At 45.4% G+C, this 26,788-nt stretch overlaps 3 protein-coding genes across 6 annotated transcripts in view; 2 read left to right on the top strand and 1 right to left on the bottom strand.

Annotated features, from left to right (window-relative positions):
- Window positions 1-285: 285 nt before the first annotated feature.
- On the bottom strand, window positions 286-3,484 carry fam169b (family with sequence similarity 169 member B). Of its 4 annotated transcripts, none has more exons than XM_056598181.1 (7): window positions 3,247-3,484; window positions 2,892-2,934; window positions 2,585-2,700; window positions 2,391-2,476; window positions 1,842-2,004; window positions 1,209-1,391; window positions 286-1,066 (listed from the first exon to the last, which is right to left on the bottom strand). In XM_056598181.1, the coding sequence occupies exons 2-7, from the start codon at window positions 2,930-2,932 to the stop codon at window positions 891-893; spliced, it is 765 nt and encodes a 254-aa protein (XP_056454156.1). In that variant the 5' UTR covers window positions 2,933-2,934; window positions 3,247-3,484; the 3' UTR covers window positions 286-890. The 4 variants fall into 4 exon arrangements, with proteins under 4 accessions (XP_056454156.1, XP_056454157.1, XP_056454155.1 ...); XM_056598180.1 differs by having other exon boundaries at window positions 295-1,066; window positions 2,585-2,687; window positions 2,892-3,120; window positions 3,247-3,483; XM_056598179.1 differs by having other exon boundaries at window positions 338-1,066; window positions 2,585-2,687; window positions 2,892-3,063; window positions 3,247-3,483.
- Window positions 3,480-10,200, top strand: ldhd (lactate dehydrogenase D). Its single transcript, XM_056598178.1, has 11 exons — window positions 3,480-3,691; window positions 3,841-3,953; window positions 4,127-4,268; window positions 4,547-4,688; window positions 5,190-5,349; window positions 5,654-5,853; window positions 6,231-6,359; window positions 6,602-6,729; window positions 7,753-7,843; window positions 8,115-8,226; window positions 9,317-10,200. The coding sequence occupies exons 1-11, from the start codon at window positions 3,599-3,601 to the stop codon at window positions 9,480-9,482; spliced, it is 1,476 nt and encodes a 491-aa protein (XP_056454153.1). The 5' UTR covers window positions 3,480-3,598; the 3' UTR covers window positions 9,483-10,200.
- Window positions 10,201-10,836: 636 nt separating this feature from the next.
- Window positions 10,837-26,788, top strand: part of znrf1 (zinc and ring finger 1) — a 28,624-nt gene continuing 12,672 nt past the window's right edge. Inside the window, exon 1 of the mRNA XM_056599359.1 lies at window positions 10,837-12,104. Coding sequence (XP_056455334.1) covers window positions 11,654-12,104 — 451 coding nt within the window. The 5' untranslated portion in view covers window positions 10,837-11,653. The remainder of the gene's footprint in view (window positions 12,105-26,788) is intronic.

The raw sequence follows: 26,788 nt of genomic DNA on the forward strand, positions 1-26,788 counted from the left end.
CTTTAGCAGACATTGGCTCTGTAAAAGGCCTATGCATGCATACGATGAATGATTAGCAGTACATTTATGGATAGTTACAACTTACAACCTCATAACTTTACATTTAGTCAGACAGGCTGCAACCTGATTTTGACCATAAGGGGCTCAGAAATAATTATGTATAGGCCTCTATTTCCTTTAATTCTTTGTAACACTATTATACAAAAACTTTAAAAGGACCACAAGTTTGACCATGGATCTATAATTTCTGAAAGTAAATAATGGATATTTTCTTCCTTAAATGCATAATGGGGTTATTGTGACAATAAGTACACATCTTCCTGTGCTTCCCTTGCCTGCTGTGAACTTTGATGTTTGTGCAAGGCTCTTCTGAGACAGTTTGTACTTCCTCTGCTCGACTACATTAGTTCTGCTCCAACTTGTTATTGGTCGGCTTGCATCTCATGGTCGTAGTAGGGGTGCTTCCCTGTGTTCGGGGAGTCAGTGTGGGTTGTGGAGCAACATCCTGTGTCTGTGTTGTCGTTTGAAGAGCTGCCATGGGCTTGGGACACCCGGGTTAATATGGTGGACAACTGATCCAGGACAGGAATGGATCCAGGTCAGGACAAGCCTCCGTGTTGGCCTCAATTTATTCTAGACTCTGGAGAGGGCTTCAAGGACTACTAGTGACAATATTGAACAATCGCTCTTATTGTTACATTGCAAGTTCCATTGCATTCACACAAAATACACATTTCATTGTTTATTTTGTGTAGGAAAAACCCCACACTTATTGCCTTGCCTGTAATGATTTATTCAAATTCTAACCGACCCAATGGATAACATTAACTACTTGACCCGCAGTAATATAGTCAGTTGTTGCGCAAGTTCTGGCATGCATTACCGCCTTCTTATTTCCCCGACGACAATTCTTTGAAACTTTTCTCGTTGTCCGTACAGTGGGAGTAGCGTCCCAGTTGGATGTTCATCCAGATGTTGCGTCGCTGTTCCCACCCGCCCGGAGCCTCCATCACCTCATACAAGCGTTCCCTCTGTTCCTCATGTTGCTGCAGGAATTTCTTACACACTGAGAACACCCACGTGTAGAAGTGAGGAAAGAAAATGAATGAGAATATTTCATTCAAAAGATGAAGGATATTTTAGGTTATTATAATGCCATCGCAACGATAACCTGTAACCTGTGAGTTCCACCATCACTCTGGACTGACCTGCCACCATACTGGGTGATAATGGAGAGCTTATCCCCACCACCTCCTCCCTTGGGAACAGAGAAAAAAATTCTGATAGCATCTGGAGTCCGAAGCCACGACCCCTCCAACCACGGCGAACCAGGGTTGTGTCCAATACTGGAAGCAGGTAGCTCTGAGCGGTCCAGCTGCCACACAGGCTGCCTGTGAAAAAAACCGCAGTCCCACAAGTTATAAACAGACTCTTCTGTACTGGAAGTTAGGATTACCAACAGACTCCTCTGCAGAAGTAAGTACTAACTGGACTCTTGAGTGGAAGTTAGCATTAACCACAGACTCTGCTGTGGAAAGGAGTATTAACAACAGAAGCTTCTGTGGAAGCAATGTTTTATTCACAGGACTGGGGCTCCTCTCTACACATTAATACCACCAAAACAAATCAGCTCGCTTTCGCTTTTCGCGTTATTCAACATGTATTCTTTATAGTAGAACAATAATAATGAACTAAACTAAACTATGAACAGAAAATTATATTATCTATCCCCATTAGGACAAAAAATAAACAGTTTTGTAATTGTAGTTTGAGTACATAGCTGCCCATTTTTGCTCTATGTTTATTTTTTTCTCTTTGATGAAACACCCACACAAACACACCTTTCTGTTTGAAAGTATAAAAGCCCACCGCCTGCCCATCCCTCCACAGCAGCTTCCCCTGTTCAGTCCGGGGGTGAGGGGAGAACAGCCGGTCGATGGCAGGGAGCTTCTCAAGCACATGGGCCAGGAGAAACAGGATGACCCTCTCCATAGCCGACTCAACCTTGGAATGAAACCAACATATTAGGGGAATGAAAACAAGCACAAAACAACAGTTGTATTATCGTTATGAAGCTTGGTTATAACAGAACATTCAGGAAAAAAGTGTGCTTTGCTTTTACTATCACACACACACACACATAGAAACCATTCTGCCACTTTATTCACTGGAAGCTGTTGTATTTTGACTCAAAGGAATGACAAAATTAAATCAGAGACACAAACACGCAAACTTGCTCGCACATGGATGTAACACACACACACACACACACACACACACACACACACACACACACACACACACACACACACACACACACACACACACACACACACACACACACACACACACACACACACACACACACACACACACACACACACACACACCATTACAAGTCCAGCCCTGGATTTGCTGGTGGTCTTCGTTGCATCTTCAACTGAACACCATTTTCCATGCAGGTAGAGAGCCAATACTAATCCAGAAAATCAGTTAGTACACACCCTGTGTATGCATGAAACATATTTCTGCATCTGTATGACTGAGTTACAACGTTTGCATGCTATTATATTGTGCATACAACCATTGTCTGGATCATCAGGGGGGTGGAGTGCCAACACAGTGCAGTCAGATGGGTCGTCAGGAAACATGTGTAATCTGCTCAAATTGCTTTCCTTTATAGCCACCTGGACAGAACAACTACTTCAGTTTATGAGCGAACTGCAATTTTACGTGTCTGAAGACAAAAAAAAAAACTGTTTTCAGCAATGACAGACATTTTTACTACATAACATGTTCTTTATGCCGAAATATTAGGCATTCACGATTATCGTTATCGTTAATATTATAAACAACGAAAGTAAGCTTGACCAATCGAGGCTGCGCTGCACCTTTGTGTGATGAAGTGTATCGAACTCTTCATGGTTTTCATTTCTGCTTGATTTAAGTGAAGACAAGTAGTTATCGGAGGCCGATAGTAAATCATCATAATCCACAGATGGCAAGATGTCTATCGGATACATGGCCATCGAGCGTCGTCAACAACCAGCATCAATCCAGGTGCTTATCAAAGAAAGTAGCAAACATTTAGTGTAGATCTCCTCCAGCCAATCTATAATCCTTAAACAATTAATTAAATGTTAGATGTTCAGAAGGTGATAATATACGATATAACGTTACAACAATATGCAATATGCTGTTTTTGGTTATTTCCTGCAAAACAACAGCAACTGTACTTTGGCCAACCTCGACGTCACTAGATGTGTAGCCTTTGAAGTGCTGGAGAACACAGGTAAACTTCTCCCTAGGTTGGATCCACTAAGTTAATTAGGCTTAGGTGAGGAGGCTCAGTTTTATAACATTCAATGCATATTTTTCCTGAGTAGACATTCGGGAATGTTCATTTGAACAACATTTGCACCGAACTTCCTTGTTCTTCCCTTCCCCTAATCGAGTCAGTAGATGTGGCCTGAGCACCACCTGTCGTCGGTCAGGGGTATAGTGCTTGTGTTCAACCGGAAGTACTTTGAACAGTACACCAGTTAAAGTATAGTCTTGAATGTCGCCGTTTGTCAACTAGTTGAATAGTGCATGCACGATGCTCTTTACTGTGTCACGGACGAGACGCTTGCTCCAGTGCGTGTCACGTCTTTTGCAATGTCGCTACATTCAGAAAGGACATACTCAAACTGTAAGATTGATTTTGTTACACCTGTCAGACTGTCTGCATGTACAATGTAGTGTACACTCATGAATTGCACCGTTACGTTACTGTTTGTAAGCAACCATTGACCACCTTCCAATGTGAGTATGCATTGTGTTGCTCTCATTCCTGTACAGAATGGGGGTTTGAAGAAAGCAATCTCTGCCTTCACATCTGTGTGTGGTGAAGATGGGGTCTCTACAGGTGAAACTGTCAGGGAACAACATGGCAGGGATGAGTCTGTTCACAGGTCAGACTTTCAAAACATTCTTGCATACTTTTCTATCGCTTTCACCTACAGATGTAATGGCGTGCCACACACACCTTTATGTTCGAAACAAGTTCCTTGCATTATTTCGACAACCGTACCATAAATATGTATGTGTAAACTAAATGTATAAAAAAAATTGTGCTCCTGTACAGATGTCGCCCTCCAGATGTGGTTGTTTTTCCACGTTGTGTGGAGGAGGTCAGTGCCCTAGCCAAGATCTGTTATCGTCACAACCTTCCCATCATTCCTTTCGGCACCGGGACTGGTCTGGAAGGTGGCGTTGGCGCTTTGAAGGTAACAAAAGTGAAGTTAAAGTTACCATATTATCAAGGCGATTGAGTCGGTGGTGTGTTTGTGTACGACGCAGCATGGTATGCAAGCTCAGTTTGGTGTCAACATCAGAACATGGGACAAACATCAACAACTTTACATTAACAGCAACAATCAGACCAATAGTAATACATATGTGTAATTGTGTCAAAATAAACGACAAAGTGTGGGTTCAAGCCAGGTACGTCTTTGTTAGTTTTCGTTATTGTGTTCAGGTACATATTGTCACATGCTTCCCTCAGGGGGGTGTTTGTTTCAGCCTCAGGAAGATGGACCAGGTGCTGGACGTCCACCAGGAGGATTTTGACGTGACCGTTGAGCCCGGTGTGACTCGCAAGGCCCTCAACTCCTACCTCCGGGACACTGGGCTGTGGTTTCCTGTAGGTCTGTTCTGCATTTACTGGTTATGACATTTAGTCTATGATTGACTCAGGGTTTCTCCAGAGCAGTATAATCAATGTTTTATAGCATGCCAGCCTCACTAGGGCTTTTCTAAGCCCCTTAAAGCGTTCTGTGGCACACTATTCAGGGATCTTCTTTTTATAAATCATGACATGTGTCAAGCATGTAACACAGCTATAGGCCAGTTTCCTAAGTTGGGGATGAAGAGCAATCAATGTAAACCTAGAGTCTAAACAATTCATTTGAAAGTCATTTGAGAGGAGGAATATGCCAAAGACTGTTGAATGACTATAAATACTCACACTATAAATATTCAGTCATTCAGCCACTGTTGACTGAATTCAGTCACATTCAGCCACTTGAATCCAAAGCTTCTTGCAGTGGCCTCACATCCGCCTCATTGAAGGGGGTTTCAAGGTATGGGGTCGGGGGCGCACAAGGCAGTGAGTAGTTCTGCTGCTCGACGGGGGTCTCATGTTTCAGACCCTGGGGCCGATGCGTCCCTGTGCGGCATGGCGGCCACCAGCGCCTCTGGCACCAACGCAGTGCACTACGGGACCATGCGGGAGAACGTCCTGAACCTGGAGGTGGTCCTGGCCGACGGGTCGGTGGTGCACACCGCGGGGAAGGGCCGGCGTCCCAGGTAGCCACGGGAACAACAAACACATTGGGAGGCCTGCTGGCACAAGGCCAAGTACAATCTTATTATAAAGCAGCTAAAAAAAAAAAAATTTTGCTGCTTTAATAAATTGTATATATATGACTCTTGCACATTTTGGGTTGTAACTTCCTGGTTAAACGCACTAATTGCAAGTCGCTTCGGAAAAAGGCTCAGCCGAATAAACATAAAGTCATGTATTATGTATTTAAACATGATTACTTTACCAACACACCTCCTTACCCTGGTATCCTGGTTCAGATCCCTCCTCTCTGTCTCATCCCCGCAGGAAGTCCGCGGCGGGCTACAACCTCACCAACCTGTTTGTGGGGTCGGAGGGCACGCTGGGCATCATCACCAAGGCAACGCTGCGCCTGTATGGCATCCCGGAGGCCGTGGTGTCCGCCGTCTGCTCCTTCCCCTCGGTGCAGGCCGCCGTGGACAGCACTGTGCACGTCCTGCAGGCCGGGGTGCCCATAGCCCGCATCGGTGAGGAGAGAGGGCTCATGGCTGGGTCTGGACCGGCTGATGGTGGGGCGAGCAGGGACTAGGCTGGCAGGCGGTCTTAATGAGACCACAGGGTTTTAGAGCATGGCTACCAAACCCTGGTGACTTAATAGTCCTAAATATTACACAGACTATGTAGAAGAATAGGATCCAATGACTGAGGGGTGTATTTTACTATTCAGGATCAAATTCCCAATAGTCCCAATGATGTTGCTCCGAATTATAATTGAATATTAATTATAATGGTTCACTATTTGAAATAGGTGCATAATATGTTTATTGATATGTGTTAATCTTGTCATGAGTTTAGCCAAATCTAAGACGTGTGCCCGTGTACATGCTATCTATGTCTTTTCTAGAGTTCCTGGATGACGTGATGGTAGATGCGTGCAACAAGTTCAACTCTTTGTCCTACCCTGTGACGCCTACTCTGTTCCTGGAGTTCCACGGAACAGAGGACAGCCTTGACGAACAGGTACGCACTACAGGTGAGTGTGGAACTGTGTACAAATTATGAAAAAGGCAGTGACGAGTCATTTCACTACAGACCGAATTTAGTTCATAAAATCACCAATATAAGAAAGTGAGATAGACACAAGTGTGTGTGTGTGTGTGTGTGTGTGTGTGTGTGTGTGTGTGTGTGTGTGTGTGTGTGTGTGTGTGTGTGTGTGTGTGTGTGTGTGTGTGTGTGTGTGTGTGTGTGTGTGTGTGTGTGTCGGTAAATCCACAGAGGAGATCACGAGTGCCAATGGGGGGGCAGATTTCCAATGGGCCCGAGATGAGGGGACGCGAGCCCGCCTGTGGAAAGCCCGCCACGATGCCTGGTATGCTGCTCTGGCCCTCAGACCTGGTTGTAAGGTGAGTTACGTTCACAACCACTTGGTCAAAGGACAGTTTAGAGAATGCTGCCTCCAGATGTGGAGAGGGGGCAGAGAGTTTAATTCTAGGTCATGTAGGCAATAGCATATGGGAGCAGACTGCGGGAAGCCTGACACGACAGCCGATAAATAAACCCTTGAATGAATGAGAGATTGATGTTAGACATTTTATAAGCATGTCGAGGTGTTCCAGCCTGTTATCCATTTAAGCTGCTTAAAGTGATGTAACCGTCACTTTGCCCAATTCAATTTCTCGAATGGGGACTCACTTCTGTATGGAGGAATATCATTTTTGACACATTAGATTATACTATAAAATGAATTAACCTAACCATGGTAATCTATCTGATGTCGAAGTCCATTATAATTGACGATCAATCAACCACAAGCAATACTACTTGTGTAAGCACTACTTACGTTTATTTGCAAAAATAAAGGAATGTATTTAACTTCAATAAATTATTGGGAGGTGAACAATCATATACAAATCCACAAAAACCTAAATCTAAATAAATCACACAAAGCTTAACAAGCTTACCGTCCATTCTCTCTTGACAGGAGAATGGATGGTATAAACCTTGATTGGGCAAGTTTCCCTGACCTGTAACTTAAGTTTGCATCAACACAAGTGAGAGACGAGTCATTCAATTGAATAAACTTGGTGACGCTTTCGGTGATAGGCTGAGTGTTCGACTGACTGACCAATCAACAGTCGTATCTTGGCATTAACACGAGGGCACCAGGAAACCACTGCCTTCTGATTGCCTTAATTTTCTAAATTCAACTTTCTCACTTAAAGGGTTGCTATTTTACCACTAGGTGCAAGGGTGATGAGCCATTACAAGCCATTTTGAAATCTGCCATGCCCTGGGACTGTGTGTGTGTGTGTGTGTGTGTGTGTGTGTGTGTGTGTGTGTGTGTGTGTGTGTGTGTGTGTGTGTGTGTGTGTGTGTGTGTGTGTGTGTGTGTGTGTGTGTGTGTGTGTGTGTGTGTGTGTGTACAGGCTTATGCCACAGACGTGTGTGTTCCTCTATCCCGCCTGCCTCACATTATAGTTGAGACCAAGGAAGACCTGATCCAGAATGGACTCACAGGTACGAGGAACCAAAGATTATCATACATACTGAGCTACAAGCAACGGTACGATTATTTTAGTGGGTTATTGTTTATGTGTTCAATTAATTATGTGTTCATATTTGATTGCTAAACTAAACACCTATTTAAACATATATGACTTGTATGTAACCACCTATACGTAATTGTATCAATCGCAGCTCACCAGAAGCAAATGTTTGATTGTGTTTACCGTTTCGATTTCGCTGGATGCTATCTCGGATGACCGCACCTGTCTCCCTTCCCGCCCAGGACCCATAGCTGGTCACGTAGGAGACGGTAACTTCCACTGTATCATGGTGTTGGACCCAGACGACTCAGACGAGGTCCAGCGGGTCCACCAGTTCACAGAGAGGCTGGCCAGGTAATGGGTCACCATGAGCTCATTGCATTGCTTCCTTCTTGTCCTCCCTTCCTTCGCTATCCACCCCAACGACCTCCCATGGAATCAGACTCTTTTTTGTTTGTATTTGTATCACTTTACCTATTTTAAACCAAACCTAATATCGAAGGTTGGTCTTGTTTTGGGAACAGGGGGGAGAGTGTTTAGTTTATAGGTCACCAAGTTGTTGGATCAATAAAAGAACCCTCCCTGGCAGGTGTCCCAACCAGCTAGTGTTTTCAACAAGGTGTGTGTGTGTGTGTGTGTGTGTGTGTGTGTGTGTGTGTGTGTGTGTGTGTGTGTGTGTGTGTGTGTGTGTGTGTGTGTGTGTGTGTGTGTGTGTGTGTGTGTGTGTGTGTGTGTGTGTGTGTGTGTGTGTGTGTGCTGAGACTGCACCACTCTGAGGTGCCTGCTGGAAGGCGTCGGTGGAGCAATAGGATTTCGCCACACGGGTCGATAGTGCACATTGTCGTTACATTATCACCATGACTGCCAGCGCACATTGATTACAGCGCTGACACAGGGCCTGCGGTGGGACATGTCAGAGGCCTGAGAGAGCTTCTGTCGGCAGGGTCCCCCCTTCCCTCCCATGTGGCCAGCCCAAATTGTAGGAATTATAAATAAACCTTTTTTGCTTTGCCTGCTGGAAAGCAGAAATTGCTGCGTGTGCTCAGGATAGGCAGGCAAGGGACCCTAGTGATACCGACTACTTGTCTCTTTATCAACTCTCTTTCACCCTGCCCACGTCCTTGCAGAGTCTACCCAACACATGTCTAATCCTCTAGAAACTTAATTTGTTTGCCCTCTCCTGTCTCCTACCTACTCATCAAGAAATAGACAGACAATCATTAAACCATATAAATTGATAATTTTTTATGTGTGGTATTAATTCCGGCCCCTCCCGGAGATAAATAAGTACGATATTGATTACTTGCTCCAGGTGCACTGACCATGATAAAACTCATTCCCTTGGGGCTAACGCCTTTATTTGCTCATAGTGAGATAAATCTATGATGAGCTTTATACAACCTCAAGCAGGCGCCACCACCGACCCTGTTCCTCCTGCCTCCAGGCGGGCGCTGGCCCTGGAAGGCACGTGTACCGGGGAGCACGGCGTGGGCCTGGGGAAGAGGGCCCTGCTGCGAGAGGAGATGGGCCCCGGAGCCATGGGCGTCATGCAGAGCCTCAAGGAATCCCTGGACCCCAAGAACCTGATGAACCCTGGGAAAGTTCTATGAAACTCTGCGTGTAACCTGTCTGCCCTGTTTTACTGCTGATTCAAGCACAGAGGGTGGGCTGAGGGTTTCTTTCAATAATAGCATGTGTGGGTTAAACATGGGTGCTCTTTCTCTTTCTATCTCTTTCTTTCTCTTTCTCTCTCTTTCTTTCTCTTTCTCTCTAATTTGAGTTTTGTTGAATTAGTTGAAATTTATGAAATATTTGATCCATCCACTTCTGATCTTTTTGTATTTTAGGATCATATTTTTCTGTTCTATTCTTGTTATTTAACTTGTTATTATTACAGTACTTCTTTGTGAGAAAACACTGTCATACTGGTCTCGACTTGCAGTACAACGGCGGCTTGTAATAAATAATTGGGCTTACATAAATGGTCAAACAACGTCTTGTAGACTGAAGGGATATGGTGCAATACGTATATGAGCCAGCAGGGGGGAGCAGCGCGGAGTTTTTATCGGTCAGATCAGGTCACTAGTAAGGACAAACTCATTCTTAAAGTTGTCATTCGGATTATATGCAGCCAAATACTATAAATTCATTCTTTATTCTTTCTTTTTTGTTGTGAAATGTTTTTTCAATTTGACAGGAAACAAAAACAATAAATAAATACCTCAATCATATTTCTCATATTTCTGTTTTTTTGGAGTAAAAACAGTAACATCATTATTATGATACCCCTCCATGAATGGGACCGATAGACCTACTGAATCACGGTCAACTGTTGAATAAGAAACATACATAAGGTCTTTAGTGTAGGCCTTCACTTTTAGGCAATTACGTATCAGGTTTATTATGAGAGTAGACACGGCACCATTTACAGATTGGGCTACAGCGGATATTACGCCTACAGACGCAACTACTTGGCCGTAGTTTTGCTTATCGGGTAGAACTAGGGCGGCTGCAGCAACCTGCGCAAATCAACTTTTATTCCCCAAAATACTAAAGCCTCAGCCACCCAAGCTAATATAGAGACGCAGATAAGATTACACCCAGTAAGGCTAATCCTACACCAAATGGAGCTTGTAATCCAAATTATTTCGCAAAAGATATCTGTGATAATGCCCATAACCGTCTACAAGAAAGATGATGCGTCGTTGGAGTAGCCTAATGTTCCCTCAAACAGTAAAATCAAACGGTGTGCTCTCCTCTCTTGCTGTTCACATTGTCTCCGTATATATCTTGTGTATTAATGATCTGAGTTTGCGCACTGGACACCTCCATTGTCTCGCCAGCAGTACCCGCGGCAGCGCGGGGCGCGGGAGCGAGAGCGCGCTGATTTGAGAACGCAGGGGAGCGGCGTAGTCCTACAGTGACCCGAATCAACGACAGACGACAACGGGGGGTGGGGGGGAATCCGAGGGACATACGACAGGAACAACAACAACGACGACGACGACGACGTTCGAGATCGCAATCGGCCAGCGACATCGGCGGTCCTCCAGCAACAGTTGTCGGAGGACGGCTGAGATCTGCTGAAGGGAAAGCCACCAACACACGGTAGAGGAGAACTGGGCGCACATTGCGGTTATACGACTGGATGTGTTGTGCTTGTCATCCCGGCTGCTTGTGTTGTGGATCTGAGGAGGCTGTGCCCTGTCATTCGCGAGCGGTACAAACGTGTTGCTGCGTGCAGTTGCCGACACCATACACACACACACACACACACACACACACACACACACACACACACACACACACACACACACACACACACACACACACACACACACACACACTGTCTGATCATTATAGGGGGGATGTGGGGATCACCGCAATATAACAAGCTCTATTTATTTTAGCCCAAGCCGAGCTGTCATTCAGCATCTTCCACTCAAGGTTTATTTCCCGACGTGGTGGATCGCGCAGCACTCGGGAGGGCTCATGTTTGCTTCAACAGAGACACGGGCTGTTCCGTCTGCCGCGCGCTACAGCTGCTGTAGTCAGACTTGACAACCCGCCGCGGACTGGATTCAGAGCAACAGCAGCCGCTCCGTTGGCTGCCAAGGGCCGAGGAAACCACTGCAGACAGACTGCCTGACAGACAGGCGTGCCAGGAGGACAGGGAGGGGGCGGCAGCCGGCGACAGCTCTCTCGACCCCTTCTGAGGATCGAGCCGAGCCCCCCTCTCTTCGAGAGCCCCCGCCCGTCGTCACCTGGGGGTGCACTTTGGATGGGGGGGAAGCAAAGCACGACCGGGCGGCCCCGGGGCGCCTTCCCCGGCGTCTCCACGGACGACAGCGCCGTGCCGCCCTCGTCCCACTTTGGCCACTACCGGCCCAGCGGGCCCATGGGCCTGCGGAGCCGCTCCGTCAGCTCGGTGGCCGGCATGGGCATCGACCACGGGGCCGCCGTGCCCTTCGGCTTCTACGGCCCCCGGGGCACGGACTCGGACAGAGCCATGGGGGGCGGCGGCGGCGGCGGCGGCGGCGGGGGGCCCGGCCCCAACGCCGTCGGCCCCCACGGTAACGGCTACGGCCAGGAGAACGGCGGGGGGGGACACCACCACCACCACCACCACCACCACCACCACACGGAGAGCGTGCTCTACCTGGGGTCCCGGGGGTCGCTGGCTGACACCCTGCCCCTGCACATTGCCCCCCGCTGGTTCAGCGGACACACCGGTAAGTGCCTCCCTCACCCGAGGTCTGTCCCGCGTGCCCTCTGGCGGGACGCGCGGGACAGACCTCTGTTTCACCTCGGGGTCATGACATGGATGGGGAGGGGCAGAAAACATGACACACAAATAGACAGACACGACAGATAACATGACAGATAGCCTGACAGATAACCTGACAGACAACATGTGCGACAAATACAATGACTCTTCTTATCTTAGGGTGAATTGCATTTCTTGGGGCGACTGTTGGACAGCCTTGCAGAACATCAATCCCCTTGACCGAACCAGGCTCTGCATGAGAAGCCATGGTGTGTGTGTGTGTGTGTGTGTGTGTGTGTGTGTCTCTGCCATACAAACAGAGCCCTGCATAGGTCACCCTGTGTGTTATATTGTAGAATGACACCTGTAAGCCTGCTGACAAATCTGGCTGAGTCAATTAGCCACGCGATTAGAGAGGAGAGAGGAGGGGGGGGGGACGGAAGGATGGGTGGAAGAAAAAGAATGGAGGCGGGCAGGCAAATTAAAAGGCAAAGGAATGATGAGCGAATCAGTCTAAAGAGCGACGGTGTCTGGGGAGCTGGGCCGCTTGATAGAGACGAACGGAGAGAGGGATGAGAGATGGGGAACTGGAGGAAAACAGGGTGGAAGAGGACCACATGGATGGATGGATGGATGAATGGAGCTCAAGGTGTGGAAGGGCAGGTGCAGGAAGTATGGTCGTTGTCATGACCGGCTTGCCATTGGTATTAACAAACACACACACACACAGACACAGACACAGGCACAGGCACAAGCACAGGCACACGCACACGCACACACAAATGCGTACTACATGCTACTTAGTGAGATGTAAGCTGAAATGCCCACAATGCCATCATCAAAAATATTTGACAATAATATCTGGATCACAGACACGCCAGTAGGATTGCATGCCTACTGGCCTGCCTGTCCTTTTGCCCTTAACTCGTTTTTCTCCCACACGTTCCCCCTCATCTCAAGTTAGTTACACCCTCCTTATCACACACACACACACACACACACACACACACACACACACACACACACACACACACACACACACACACACACACACACACACACACACACACACACATAGGCACATAGGCACACACACGCACACGCACACAGGCAGGCATATCCAGATCCCCAGGCTCTCATTTTGGTGGCAGTGACCAGTTCACAGCAGGGGGAGAAAACAGCAACTCAGACTCAGACGTCAACATCCTGAATATCCCCCCCCACCCCCATCTCTCCCTTCATCACCTAGCAACCGTGATATGCTTTAGCAACAGTAACGCCTCAAGGGAGCGAGAGAGAAAAGCAGAGACGTCAACAGTGTTCTGGCTGAGGCAAGACGACATGACCGAGGGGAGAGGTTAAAGAGATTAGGCTCTGTGCCAGGTCCTTTGGGTGGTCCAACCCAAGGGTTATTATAGTCTGGATGTAGTGGATCAAGGAAACCTGATACACAGGTGTTGCAGACAGACTCACATTTGGAGTCAGAGCGCTCGTTCGCGGTCCATGCAGTCCAGACATCGCAGTATGTCATAACGTCTATTGTCACTCTATCGTGCAGAAGTCCAAACACCCGCAACAGTTGGATGCCGGATCGTCTCAGATGAAAGAACTTCATAATTTTGAGAATATGTTCATATTCAAATGCGTTTAAATAAGGGATGATACACGGTATATCGACGACTACCAATATATGTGCCATGTCAGTATGGGTAGATGGCCTAAAAATTTCAGATATCGACAAGAAATGGCGGATATCCAATACCTCCCCTAACTGTATCTTGCAGCTGTGTTTGTGCGCCAAAAACAACCATTGCTGAACCACTGATGAAATATCGGTTATGGTCTATGGTATTGGTAGCTTAAGAATATTGGTATCGGCCAAAGAAATGTCATACCGGTATGAAATGTCTAACCCTAACCAAGGTGCAATTTAAATCCTTTGACCAGGGATTTCTGGTTGGTCCAGTTTCCCTCATGCTCTCCCTTCATCATTCATACAAACAATGAATCTATGCTCATTCATGGGGTGGTGATTTCTGAATGTCAGCCAATCCACGGAGACCAACTCCTTAGGAAGCCCAGCCACACCGTTATGGCTGGACTCGTACCCTAAATAGGCCCTTATTGCGCTGAATCGGTAAAAGTCAGGCTTGTGTTGGTAACATTGTGCAATTAGGATAAGTGTGTATAGAGTGTGTGTTTGATGTAGGTGGGTCTGCCGGAGAAAGACGCTTTGAAGATGATATTTCAGGCAATCATCACATGAGAGAAAAGACCGTCTCTTTAAAATTCAAGACCAAGGTCGGCTTATGCAGATGTGTGTGTGTGTGTGTGCGTGTGTGTGTGTGTGTGTTTGTGTGACTGTGAGGGTGTGTGTGTGTAGGTGTGTGTGTGTGTTATGTGTGTCTGCATGTGTGAGAAGAACATTTATTCTGGTGTTAAAAGCAGTGTTTACACGTCTCATGTTAATTATAACACAGACCAGGTAGAACCTTGGCACTGCATTTGCAGTGCAGTGTCAAACACACACACACACACACACACACACACACACACACACACACACACACACACACACACACACACACACACACACACACACACACACACACACACACACACACAAACAGCTCTACAATACTGTCTTCCTTCAGCCCCCTATAGTGGAGGTGAAGCAAGCCATGTTTATGCAGATTAAATGGCATCAATGATTCAGTTATGATAATGGACCGTATTGTAACTTTCTCTTCCTTTTGATATAAAAAATGTTCTATCGTTCTCTCTCGCTCAGTGCCTCTGGTGGGAGTCTGAATTGGTGTTCACATATTTGTGAATAGTGATCACATTGTAGTGTGGGTGTGGGTCGTAGGGTGTCCGCATGCTTTACAGCGGTGGTGATGATGGAAATGCAATTGAAATGGGGCAGTATGAATGCTGCATAATGAAGTATGGAGATGACAAATCATTAGGTTTTCTAGTTTTGTATTTGTTTGCATGGCTTTTTAGCCAAGATTGCGCAATACGGACTGGAATGTATACGACTGCTTGCTGGTCTCTAGGGCCATTTAGGGTGAGCTCATTCAAGGATAACCGCGGTTAAAGTGTGTTTGCGTTTTAAGTATAGCTGAATAATTAAAATAATCGTTCATTAATTAAATTGCCAAATTGTCCCTCCCACCTAATTTATCATTTTGGAGAACATTGACCCATCCACAAAACTCATGAGAGGACCAGAATACATCAGTGAATGAGTGTGGATCAGCTGCACTTAATATTCAAATACAAGTAGGCCGACTTGGTCACATTAGAGAAGGGTGGCAGACTGGGAGACAGACATACTGACAGGCAAATAGTGAGTCATGCTAACTGTCAGATGAATAGTGAGACAGGCATACTGACAGGCAAATAGTGAGCCAGGCTGACTGTCAGGTGAATAGTGAGACAGGCATACTGACAGGCAAATAGTGAGGGGGCTGACTGTGAGGTACAGAGACAGACAGAAACAGACAACACGTGACCAGCTAAATATGACCTTGATTCAAATACCCATGAATTGCAACAATGGCCACTTATTAGAGGTGAGGAGTTTACTATCAGGTCCTCAAAACTCCTCTCTCTTGGTTGTGACCATCATCTGATAGCAGTGACTAGGACTACAAGGACAGCACAAGCTACATTCACCCATTTCTATTCTCTTGTGATTTTCTTCAGCGCAAGTGAATTATGAGCCTTCACATCCTCCCCTAGAGTTGATTAGTCAAACTGCTGTGGTCAGTTTAACGCTGGCCAATCAGGGGGGGAGGGGTGCAAACAATAACTTTATTCTTAATGCCACCTAAAAGAGAAGAGCTGGGTCAGACCTCATAAATTGCAAACCGTAGTTCTGAAATTGTGCCACTTATGATTCATGGGGGTCTGGAAACCAGCCTATTCACTGACATCATTCTTGAAGAATTCCTTGTCGTACAAAATGCGTCCAAATTGCAATCACGGCCCCCACTACATTAGAATGGGATAGTAGAGGAATACAGCTAACCTTACCCAACCCAACCCTAACCCTAACCCTAACCCTAACCAGCAATGGATAAAGCCCAGTCTAAGAGTTAAGGCGTCCTAATGAGGATCAAGAGATCAACATACAGATCAGGGGTTGAGTGAGACGAGGCTGTGTGGCTGGGTCACGGTTCAGAGCCCAGATCCTTTTAGCCTAGCAACAACCTTCTTAAGAGTACAACGGCACACTTTTCCAAGCATTATGTCATTGCATCCCTCAAGTCCGTCCCCAGATTCCCGAGTGGAGCCATCCAATTCCTAAAACGGGGGTATTGAGGTCTAATCACCTATCCCATGTATTATTGATACGACCTATCGATATGGCATCAGCACATGGTCAATACCGCATTTACACCATGTGCTGCTCACCAATAAAATGTATCCTTGCTGACCCTTCTCCCTGGTGCATTGCATCATAGAAATGACTTCATTTTATAGCCAGGGTCAGACCAGATAGAACTGAAGACTAAATAAAGTATGCAATACAATGCTGTACAATAAAATACAATACGATATAAAAACATTTGAGCAAACAGGTCTTAAACAGCCAGAGTCCTTATGGGTATGGCAAGTTCAATTTTAATCTTACAGTATTATTGTATTTATAACTGTTAATATGCATTCAAGTAAATAGACAATAGCCATGTGCTGTTATCACAAAAATTTGGAAGCTTGAGAGTTTTATTTTTAATACCTGTATAAATGCTTTGTAAAGCACTGTTCTGTCAATTCTAAATTAAACACTGTTTACGGTTTAGTCTCAGATAAACAAACTCAACATGATGACTGTTGTGTCACAACAATGCCACACACACACACGCGCGCACGCACGCACGCACGCACGCACGCACGCACGCACGCACGCACGCACGCACGCACGCACGCACGCACGCACGCACGCACGCACGCACGCACGCACGCACGCACGCACGCACGCACGCACGCACGCACGCACGCACGCACGCACGCACACACACACACACACACACACACACACACACACACACACACACACACACACACACACACACACACACACACACACACACACATCTAGTCCCCTGGCAGCAGCGTCCGACACACAGTGGATTAAGGGATGAACCGTTTGCTCCTCTTTTTTTTACAATAGTGGGTGTTATCTCCAGCCTGTGTGAGGGACCATGTCAGTTCACACACCCATCAAAAGTGCAAAGCAATTACTCAGACACCTCATCTCTCACTGTCTCTCTGTCTCTCTGTCTCTCTCTCTCTGTCTCTCTGTCCTTCTTCCACCGAGACGATGTTCGCACAGTAGGGGACATAAGCAGATCTTCGACTTATATTCACCGAAAGCCATCACTGTATTTTGACTCAAAGTAATGAAAATCTGATGCAAACACACAATCTGTCTCGCACATGTACCATCTTGCCCAAACATGAATGTCACACAGACACACAATTAGGGCATTTAGCAGACGATTTTATCCAAAGCGACTTACATCGGTTAATGCACACATTGACACACCGACGGCGGAGTCAACCGTGCAAGGCGACAGCCAGCTCGTCAGGAGCAGTTAGGGTTAAGTGTCTTGCTCAGGGACACATCAACACTCAGCTAGGAGGAGCTGGGGATCGAACTAGCAACCTTTCAGTTGCAAGACAACTGCTCTACCTCCTGAGATAAGCCGAGCTAAGTGCATACTCCTCAGACTGTTCTTTCGGTTCATTCGACAGAACAGAACACAAGAATAAAGGGCCAACCTCCGGACAGCCAGCGGTGGTTGTGTTGAACATGACAAGGTCACGTTTTTGTTGAAGGAACACACAAAGAGAAGGGACATCTGTAGCTCGGGAAAGAAGAATCTGGTTGCATGCAGAGATTTAAGAATATAGGTCAGCAGCGTTGATTTGTTCTCCTCACTCTACCTCCCTCGCTTTCTTTTTCTTCCTTGCTAGCACACACACGCACACGCACGCGTGCACACACACACACACACACACACACACACACACACACACACACACACACACACACACACAAACAGAATCACACACATGGCCTCTGTTTGTCTGCTCTTCCTCTGTTAGCTCTGCACAATGGGTACTCAAAGGAATTAGAGATATGGGCACACACACAGACACACTAATGTGCACACACACAAGCTCAGACAACATAGGTTAAACCATGTACATATTGTCCAGACCTGTAAAGTAGGCAAAGGCGTATGACAATAATATCAGCCCACCCATCCATGAATCTAGACATATTTAGGACACCTTAGTTTCAGTGACAGCCGCGTTGCTGCTTATCCCCAATGCTTGTCATGACCGACAATCCCCTGTGGAATTCACTCACACACACACACACGCACGCACGCGCGCGCACACACGCGCACACACACACACACACACACACACACACACACACACACACACACACACACGTGAAAATGTCACATTCACCACAGAGTTGACACATTTCTTTGTCAGATCTCCCTAGCCACTCTACCACCACCACACACACACATACACACACACACACACACACACACACACACACACACACACACACACACACACACACACACACACACACACACACACACACACACACACATACACACACCCAAATGGCAGTTGGGAGATAGTCATAGGGCCATAGCTTTTGGGAAGACAAAGATTTGCGACAGATTTGACACAGATTTCATAAAGACTTGATACAGATTATATAAAGATTTGAGACCGATCCTCTGTCTCAAACTTCCTCCTGTCGCAAAAACTCACCTTGTATCTTCACTGCCTGTGAATGTTGTATTTTGCTTATTATTTGTTGTGGAAAAAGCGATCTACAGGCGGTGACCTGAAGTGACAATGTCTTCCTCCTGTTTACAAACGGTGTCCGTCCAGCGGACCACAGACAGAACATTACATTTAGTGCCATAGGGGCTGTAGCACAACAACAGAAGCCAGATAGATGTGGGAGTTATCTGTTCACCAGACAGACAATGCTTTTGAGCACAAGAGAAACACAGCAGCCTTTCTGTCAGTAATATGAAAAAAAATGAATTATGCTGGCTGTGTCCTTTTTCAGATAAACCCTTCAACTGCTATGAAAGCAAAGCTTAAGCCTAGTCTACTGAATTGCACTTGTTTTTTTCTTTCCTATCCAACAATACATGTCAAATTAGGCCCTGAGAAAGATGCAAAATGGCCGCCATCCTTGAGTCATTTAACAGTTGAATAGCTTGTTAATCATTATATTTTGTAATACTGATGGTCATTTGTTATTGTTTCTGAATTCTTTACTCATAATCGACTTGAAATGTAATATGCCGCCCCACACAGTAATTCCACAGCACTACACAAACATTACCTTTGTCCTTAATGTTCTGCTGAGGAGTCTGCCAAGTGGGACTGCACTTTTTCTGTCTCAACTATTCTATAATTATTTAATTATATCACATTGTTTGATACGTATGCTTGCAGTTGTTTTTGTTTGAAGTTGCAATCATGCAGTGTCTCAATCTTTGGCTAGCTAACTGGATTTATGAGTTTGAGTTTATTATTTTTAACCACGATGGGGCTCAGAGCTTTAAGCTGCTCTGCCCTTCTCCTCTGGAACACTCTCCCACTTTCCATCTGTAGGAAAGAGTCTCTCTCCACCTTTAAAAACTCCATCAAACTCACCTGTTCCGACTGGCCTATCCCTCTTAACTCCACCCACCAGCCAATTTAATGAATATGTTGCATTGTTTATTATAAAAATGTGTTCGTTCAAGCTATTTTTGTTTTAAATTATAATTTGCTTGTCTTAACTGTAAGGTGACCTTGAGAGTTTTGAAGGCAACCTCAAATGAAATGTATTATTATTATCATTATTATTATTATTATTATTATGCTCAAACTCCAGTCGCACAGACTTTTTTTTCCGGGATTACCTTAAAGTAAAGCGGTTAAATGGTGTTTATTGTACTAAGCTTCAAAACATTTTCATTTGTTAATCCAAATGTCTTTGTTTAATTTGTGCTATGAATGGGCTCACAGTTTTTTTTTATATTGTGGAAGTTTCAATTCACAGAAAAACAACCTGTACATTAATCTTTCTGACTCCTCTAAGAGAAAGCGCTTTCCTTGTTCTAACACAAGGTGTGTTATGAGTTCAGAAAACAAAATATATTGCAGAAAGTGATCATGTTCAAGGTTCAAGGTTACAACAACCAAAAGTCAAGCATTTGAATAATATTAGTTTTACTGGATATTTGTTTGGATTTTAAACACATCATGATCGCATGGGTACATCCTGACAAAGAATAGATAAAAAATAAAATAAATCATGCTCTGACCAAAAAATAGTAAATATCTGTAGCTGTCGCAATACAAGCTAGGCAGACCGATTGCTAAAACTAGCATTCTCCTCATGTGTTTTTGGAGGAGTGGCTGTTGAGGGAGGCCTGAAGGTGCATCTGATTTATTGGTTGGATACTTTCAAAATCTAGCCTACTCTAGCCTAGCAGGTTCCTCCAAGTCAAGTTGCCTAACCAGGTTTAAACTTGTAGCCCAACAAACAACAAAATGTATGTGAGCAGATGGATGCTGCATTGCCTTGTTTACCAAACCTCAATCAGGCCTGTTCTTACATAGACTGGATTTGCAGTTCTTGATTTGGTAATCAGAGAGGCTCTCAAGGTCTCTTTATCACGCTTGCTCGCTTTCCTACAACCCATCATAATGTAACCCCTGGTGCCTGCTGAGGAGGACAGATCCAGCAAGTCTTCCTGTATCACCGTGGCCCAGTTCTTTCTCTTCCTTCCTCTAATTATAAATCCTCGACTCTTTTCTCTCTCTCTCTCTCTCTCTCTCTCTCTCTCTCTCTCTCTCTCTCTCTCTCTCTCTCTCTCTCTCTCTCTCTCTCTCTCTCTCTCTCTCGCTCCCTTGCTTTCTCACTCAGAAGGCTTTTCACCACTGTGCCCCCCACTGTTCTCCCTGCAGGCTCACCCCCTCTCCCCTCCCATCTCACCTGAATCTGAGGCAAAGATGCAAAAGAAAGAAAAAAGTATTTTTTCCTTTCCTCTCCCCTTGTATTCTGATAACAGGACAACAACAGCCTCCCTTCGCTCTCCTTCTTCTCTGCTTCCCTGCTTCTCCGCTGCTCCTTCTTCCTTCCTCCCTGTCTTCTATTTTGCTCATTCTCTTCCAGTTCCCATGGAAACTGCTGTTCTTTTCCGGTAAGGTGAGGAGAGTTGTTGCTGTGTAAGTTGTGATGTAATCAATCCAACAGTTTAATGGAAGGGCCGGGGGTGTGGGTCTTCCGGCTGTTGTCATACCCAGTAGCAAGGCTTTACATAAAGAAATCTCTTCCGTCTATCCAAAGGGAAATTGGAAAGGGGAAATGTAATCTCCTACAATGAGATGGCACATTTTTATTTCCAATGTGTTGTGTACAAGGGGTTGACTGTTGATCTAAATAAACTCCACTTCTTTTTCACATTTATATGCGTAGTTGTTTTGAATTATTATCATGAGTGCATTGTCTGTTTAAAGCGTACCTGTTTGTAACGGGCCGGTTGCTTGGCCTCTGGTATGGCTAATTTTGAGAGAACAGCTCATCCAAACGACTTCACACTCGACAATGTCCTTCCTTTGGTGCTCAGCAACACACCCACCAAGTGTGAAGACGATCGGATGAACGGCTTTCGAGAAAATCCAAGGACGGACAGACATTCATACAGTCATAAATACAGACTGTCCATTTGAATCATTGGAATACAATGTATTATTATAATCATTATGATTATTATTATTAGTCCTGCATACGTAACATTGTGAATGTATCCAAACAGTTTACTTTAAATCTCATGTTGGGAGATTACCCTAAAATATATAGGTATATTTATATTAATACAGTGTCTTCTTAACAATGCATATAAGGTCCAATATTAGGACTGGTTATAAGTTGCCACATAATCTTAATAAGCGAATGTAGATGTCATCTGAACTTTATACACCTGCCATATACTTGCACTTCAAACTGACAAAATTGGCTGTCAAGCTCATCAGAATTAGCTCCAAGATAAATCTGTTGTTGAATATACCTGTTGCTTTCTGGTAGCCCAAAATGTAATTGATCTAAAAATTAGAAATTAATTATACAATTTTGAACTGTCATGACCCTTTGCGAACAATCCAACCCTTATTTGAAATGAGCATGACCGAGGCTCAGAGGTTGAATTACCATGACGATGGATGGCCATGACCGCTGAGGAAAAAACACAAAACAAATCACTCTGCAATCAATCAATTATTCCTCAAAGTCTTTAATTACACTTCCTCGCTTCAAGCAGGAAAGTATATCCACTGAGTCCCCAACCAAGACTTTGCTCATGTTTGGTGACGGCCTTTTTCTATATCAAACAGAGGACAGCAAAATAAGTTCACGATAAAACGTCTAGTACTGTTAATTCATCATGGACCGAAAACTCTGTAAACTGTCCATACTACTGCCATTCGTTGCTTTACTTGCGGTGAGTTTATACTACTCAAGCACGTTTCAGAGTTGTCATTTCGAAAGTCCAACACTGTCTGTCTCCTCCTTCTGCTTGTCTCCTCGCTGCTTTTCCTTCCATCCGTCTGTCGCTCGCTCTGCTGACATCCAGTATCGCTCGGGCTCCGATTGCCCAGGATTTCCATCCGTATAGTATTAATGGCATGCCTCGTCTCTCCCCCGCTCTGATCTTGTCTGCCTGACACCGCCTGCCCGGAGTGTCTCTGTGTGTTACATCTCTGCCTGCAGTCTGCCATGCCGACAGAGTGGAGGCCCCTACCGTGGCTTTGTTGTGCCTTGCACTGCAGCAGAATCCCCTGCCTCATGCCACCACAGCTGACACACACCACTGGCTCTCTCTATGGACGTGTGTTTGCAGATGCAGCAGTCGCCCCCCCCCCTTCCCCTCCACATGCCACAGAAACATCTTCTGGAAAGGAATCTGTGCTTCTTCCTGCCATTACCTTCTTGGTTTCTGAAGCCGAAGCAGGACCCTGGCTTGTAGTTTGACTTGAACTTCCTTGCTGTTTTTTGCCCTTGGCTAGTAGTTTGGTTTGAATGACCAGAGTGTTTTTGATTAAGAGAGTAAATTGATCTCATTTAGCTTTCATGTAGAATATATTGTCCCCGTTTGACTTTTTAAACAGCGTGGTACCCATGTTGCGAATTAGGTCTTCCTTATATGTCCATCACGTCACACTTCTGATGATGCTGCACATTCATCTTTGATGTTTCATGAATTTGCATCCCCACCCGCCACCCCTCTGTATCTCCTGCCTCATGCAGGCGCCTGGATCCAGTGATTCATCTCAGCTGGAGCTGTGTCGTTTGTCTTTAGACAGTCAGACACATAAAACAAATTGAAATACAAAGTGAGGTTGATGCGGTTCAATTTTGTCGTTTTTGTTTGTTTATTTATTTACAACCCTATTCATCTGTATCTGAGGGAGTTGTTATTGTGTTGTCGTGCTCTTCTGTGCATCTTGGTTTGATTAAGACAGACTGGCGGACTCCACCTATAGACCTAGGTGGTCCTATGGATGTTATTGGTTATTTATTACAGCCTAATACTATTATCCATCGGGGGTTGGTCCACCATGGCCTCTGATGCCTGCAGGGACTTACTGGACATGGGGGAACAGACGCTTTCATTTTTGGTCATCAGGTGTTGTGTTTTCGATGACGTCAAATCACTGAATATAAACTTTAGAATATAAATCTTTAGGCCTTCTCTACTGATATTATTTAGTACTGTATCTCAACCAATCAAAACAAATTAACCTTCGTAACTACTCGATACAGACTCAAGAGTGTCAAACATTAAAAATAAGGAATTTGTTGAGAAAATGACACACATATGTAACTTACTATGTGTTTATTTGGTAGTGGAATAGGACAAAGTCATGAAATATATGTAAGTTCTTTATAAGTGCTGCCCCTTAAAGGGACTCTTACCTTTGTTGCATTTTTACACTTTTTTTGGATAAGATTAAATTGGTATTAATAAGGTAATAACACTCTAAAATGCAAGACAGACCCACCAGGAGTAAAAACAAACAATTATTTCACCCTCATAATATTTAGTGAAAACTTCAACCAATAAGATTCTTCGGACCGAAGGATCTTATTGGCCGACAGACCTGTCTGTTTGCTAGATGGACATGCAGGTTTTCCGCGGTTTTCCGTCTGCTTCTTGTGGCGCATTCGGGCCCGCGTCATCAAGGCGCGTCCTCAACTAGAGGGTTTGTTTTGATTCCACGGCAGACAGTAGCGAGTAGCGACCGTAGCGACTGACGATGGCAGACCAAAGTGGTCCACGGCGTACTGAAACTGCACCATTCAGTCCAATTAGGGGACTCACCTCGGACTCAGACTCACAGAGTTACCCTCCTCTGGAGCCTCAGGAAGACCAGACTGTTGGCCACCAACTGCACCATTCAGTCCGACAAGGGGACCCGATTCGGCCTCAGAAGCCAAGTGGTCCCGCTCCCCTGGATGATTCTCAGGACCTCCAGACCGTTGGCAACCAACCGCACCACTCAGTCCGATTACGGGACCCGTTTCGGACTCAGACGCGAAGTTGTCCCGCTACTCTGGAGCTCCGGGAAGACCTCCAGACCGTTGGCACCCAACCGCACCACTCAGTCCGATTACGGGACCCATTTCGGACTCAGACGCGACGTTGTCCCGCTACTCTGGAGCTCCGGGAAGACCTCCAGACCGTTGGCACCCAACCGCACCACTCAGTCCGATTACGGGACCCATTTCGGACTCAGACGCGACGTTGTCCCGCTACTCTGGAGCTCCGGGAAGACCTCCAGACCGTTGGCACCCAACCGCACCACTCAGTCCGATTACGGGACCCATTTCGGACTCAGACGCGACGTTGTCCCGCTACTCTGGAGCTACACGAAGACCTCCAGACCGTTGGCACCCAACCGCACCACTCAGTCCGATTACGGGACCCATTTCGGACTCAGACGCGACGTTGTCCCGCTACTCTGTTTGTAATGCTCATACACCTTTCTTATACTCAGTGGGACCACTGTCCTTCAACATGGGGCCTCAAAACGGTATCACACGAAGCCCATAAAATTACAGTGAGCCACCTGCTAAATTTCTTGTTTACTAGACCCCTGGTAGATATTATGACCCCTGGGAGTCTAAACTAAATGTATTATTATTATTATTATTATTATTATTAAACATAACCCATGGGAGTCTAAACATAGCCCATGGGAGTCTAGAACTTTTGTACTGTAGCGACCCTGGGACAGTTAAATAGTTTGTGTGTTATGTGTTATATTATATTTCGTTGTCCGCTATGCCAGTTGTTCTATGTGCATGTATTGTAATGTTCTTCTTGTCAATCAGCGTGGGGGCGAATCATTAGGTCAGCTGGGGGAGGGCCTTGGAAGAACAGGAGGGTGGGGGCCTGCACGCGAGTGAGACCGTGTTGGGGTTGCCGGGGTAACCGGGGTTTGTTTTGTGTCGGTTTTCTGCCGTTGGTTACAATGTTACGGGTTTCAGTGACCTGGTTTTGGTTCATTAAAACTACCTTCAACTACTAATGACTCGACATCATTATGTCACCGGCGAGGTCGTTACAGTACTCTAAAAAATAACGCTTAGTTTTGTACTCTAAAAAATAACGCTTAGGGGGTGGGGCATTGGAGGAAGGCGGGATGATTTGAATGTGCTGTAATTCTCAAATGCAACAAAGGTCAGAGTCCCTTTAATAAAGGGTATATCCAGGGCAGTTCAAAACAGTTAACCTTTTTTGATAGCCCTTTTTATTGCTGTGATATAGTGCTTAAAAATGAACCTCTGGTCAGGTTGCGAAGGTCAATAGCACAGTATAGGGTCCATCTCTCACACAAACATGTAACCCTAAACTCACATGAATAAATGCTACAATGCATTTGGTTTGGTTCCCAATACATTGGTGTGTCTGATGGAAAGACCCCAGACAATATATTAATGAAATCAGTTGATGTGTAAACGATAAGCAAAAAACTCATCTATGTGTACATGAAATGGCATGTATTTAATTTCAAATGTCCACATTTTTTGAAGACATACCTTTCAGGTTAGTAGAGAGGCGTCACCAACAACACATACGTTTTTGTGCGAAACCGCAAACTAACAATCAGAAGTCAGAATGTTCAAAGTGTGTTAAACTGATCCACCTTCTGTACAATCACATGAGCCCCCTCTGGTCTCAGGGAAAGTCAGCAAAGGTCGGGGCAGATTTCCAGCTCTACCATGAAACCCGCAGTGTGCTGGGAGGAAGGGAACCGAAGGCTCGCTGATGTAATACACCGCTGGCCGTTTCCTGTAGGAAGATGCCGATGCTGTGGTTTGTTAATATAATAAGCATGGATTAGTAGGAGTTATTGCTAAGTTAAATGAAATATGAGTGGAGTCGTTATGTACTCTGGCAAGAGGACCCCATTGGCCTCATGGGGAATAAAGGAGCAAGAAAGCACTTATTCAAAGTAAAGTTCTCGCTGTTCCCTCACAAACAAACATGGGCCCAGGGGATGGATAACATTTATTTTTACTGAATTGCTATT

The sequence above is a fragment of the Gadus chalcogrammus genome, chromosome 9 (genome assembly GCF_026213295.1).
Source record: "Gadus chalcogrammus isolate NIFS_2021 chromosome 9, NIFS_Gcha_1.0, whole genome shotgun sequence".
NCBI classification, from domain to species: domain Eukaryota; kingdom Metazoa; phylum Chordata; class Actinopteri; order Gadiformes; family Gadidae; genus Gadus; species Gadus chalcogrammus.

Coding starts and splice junctions, on each gene's coding strand:
- fam169b (XM_056598180.1), bottom strand. CDS start 3,029: ATGGCCATGTATCCGATAGACATCTTGCCATCTGTGGATTATGATGAT. Junction 1,392..1,841: donor TTATACTTTCAAACAGAAAG/GTGTGTTTGTGT, acceptor TTTTTTTCACAG/GCAGCCTGTGTGGCAGCTGG. Junction 1,067..1,208: donor ATCACCCAGTATGGTGGCAG/GTCAGTCCAGAG, acceptor GGGTGTTCTCAG/TGTGTAAGAAATTCCTGCAG.
- ldhd (XM_056598178.1), top strand. CDS start 3,599: ATGCTCTTTACTGTGTCACGGACGAGACGCTTGCTCCAGTGCGTGTCA. Junction 5,854..6,230: donor GGTGCCCATAGCCCGCATCG/GTGAGGAGAGAG, acceptor TGTCTTTTCTAG/AGTTCCTGGATGACGTGATG. Junction 6,730..7,752: donor CCCTCAGACCTGGTTGTAAG/GTGAGTTACGTT, acceptor GTGTGTGTACAG/GCTTATGCCACAGACGTGTG.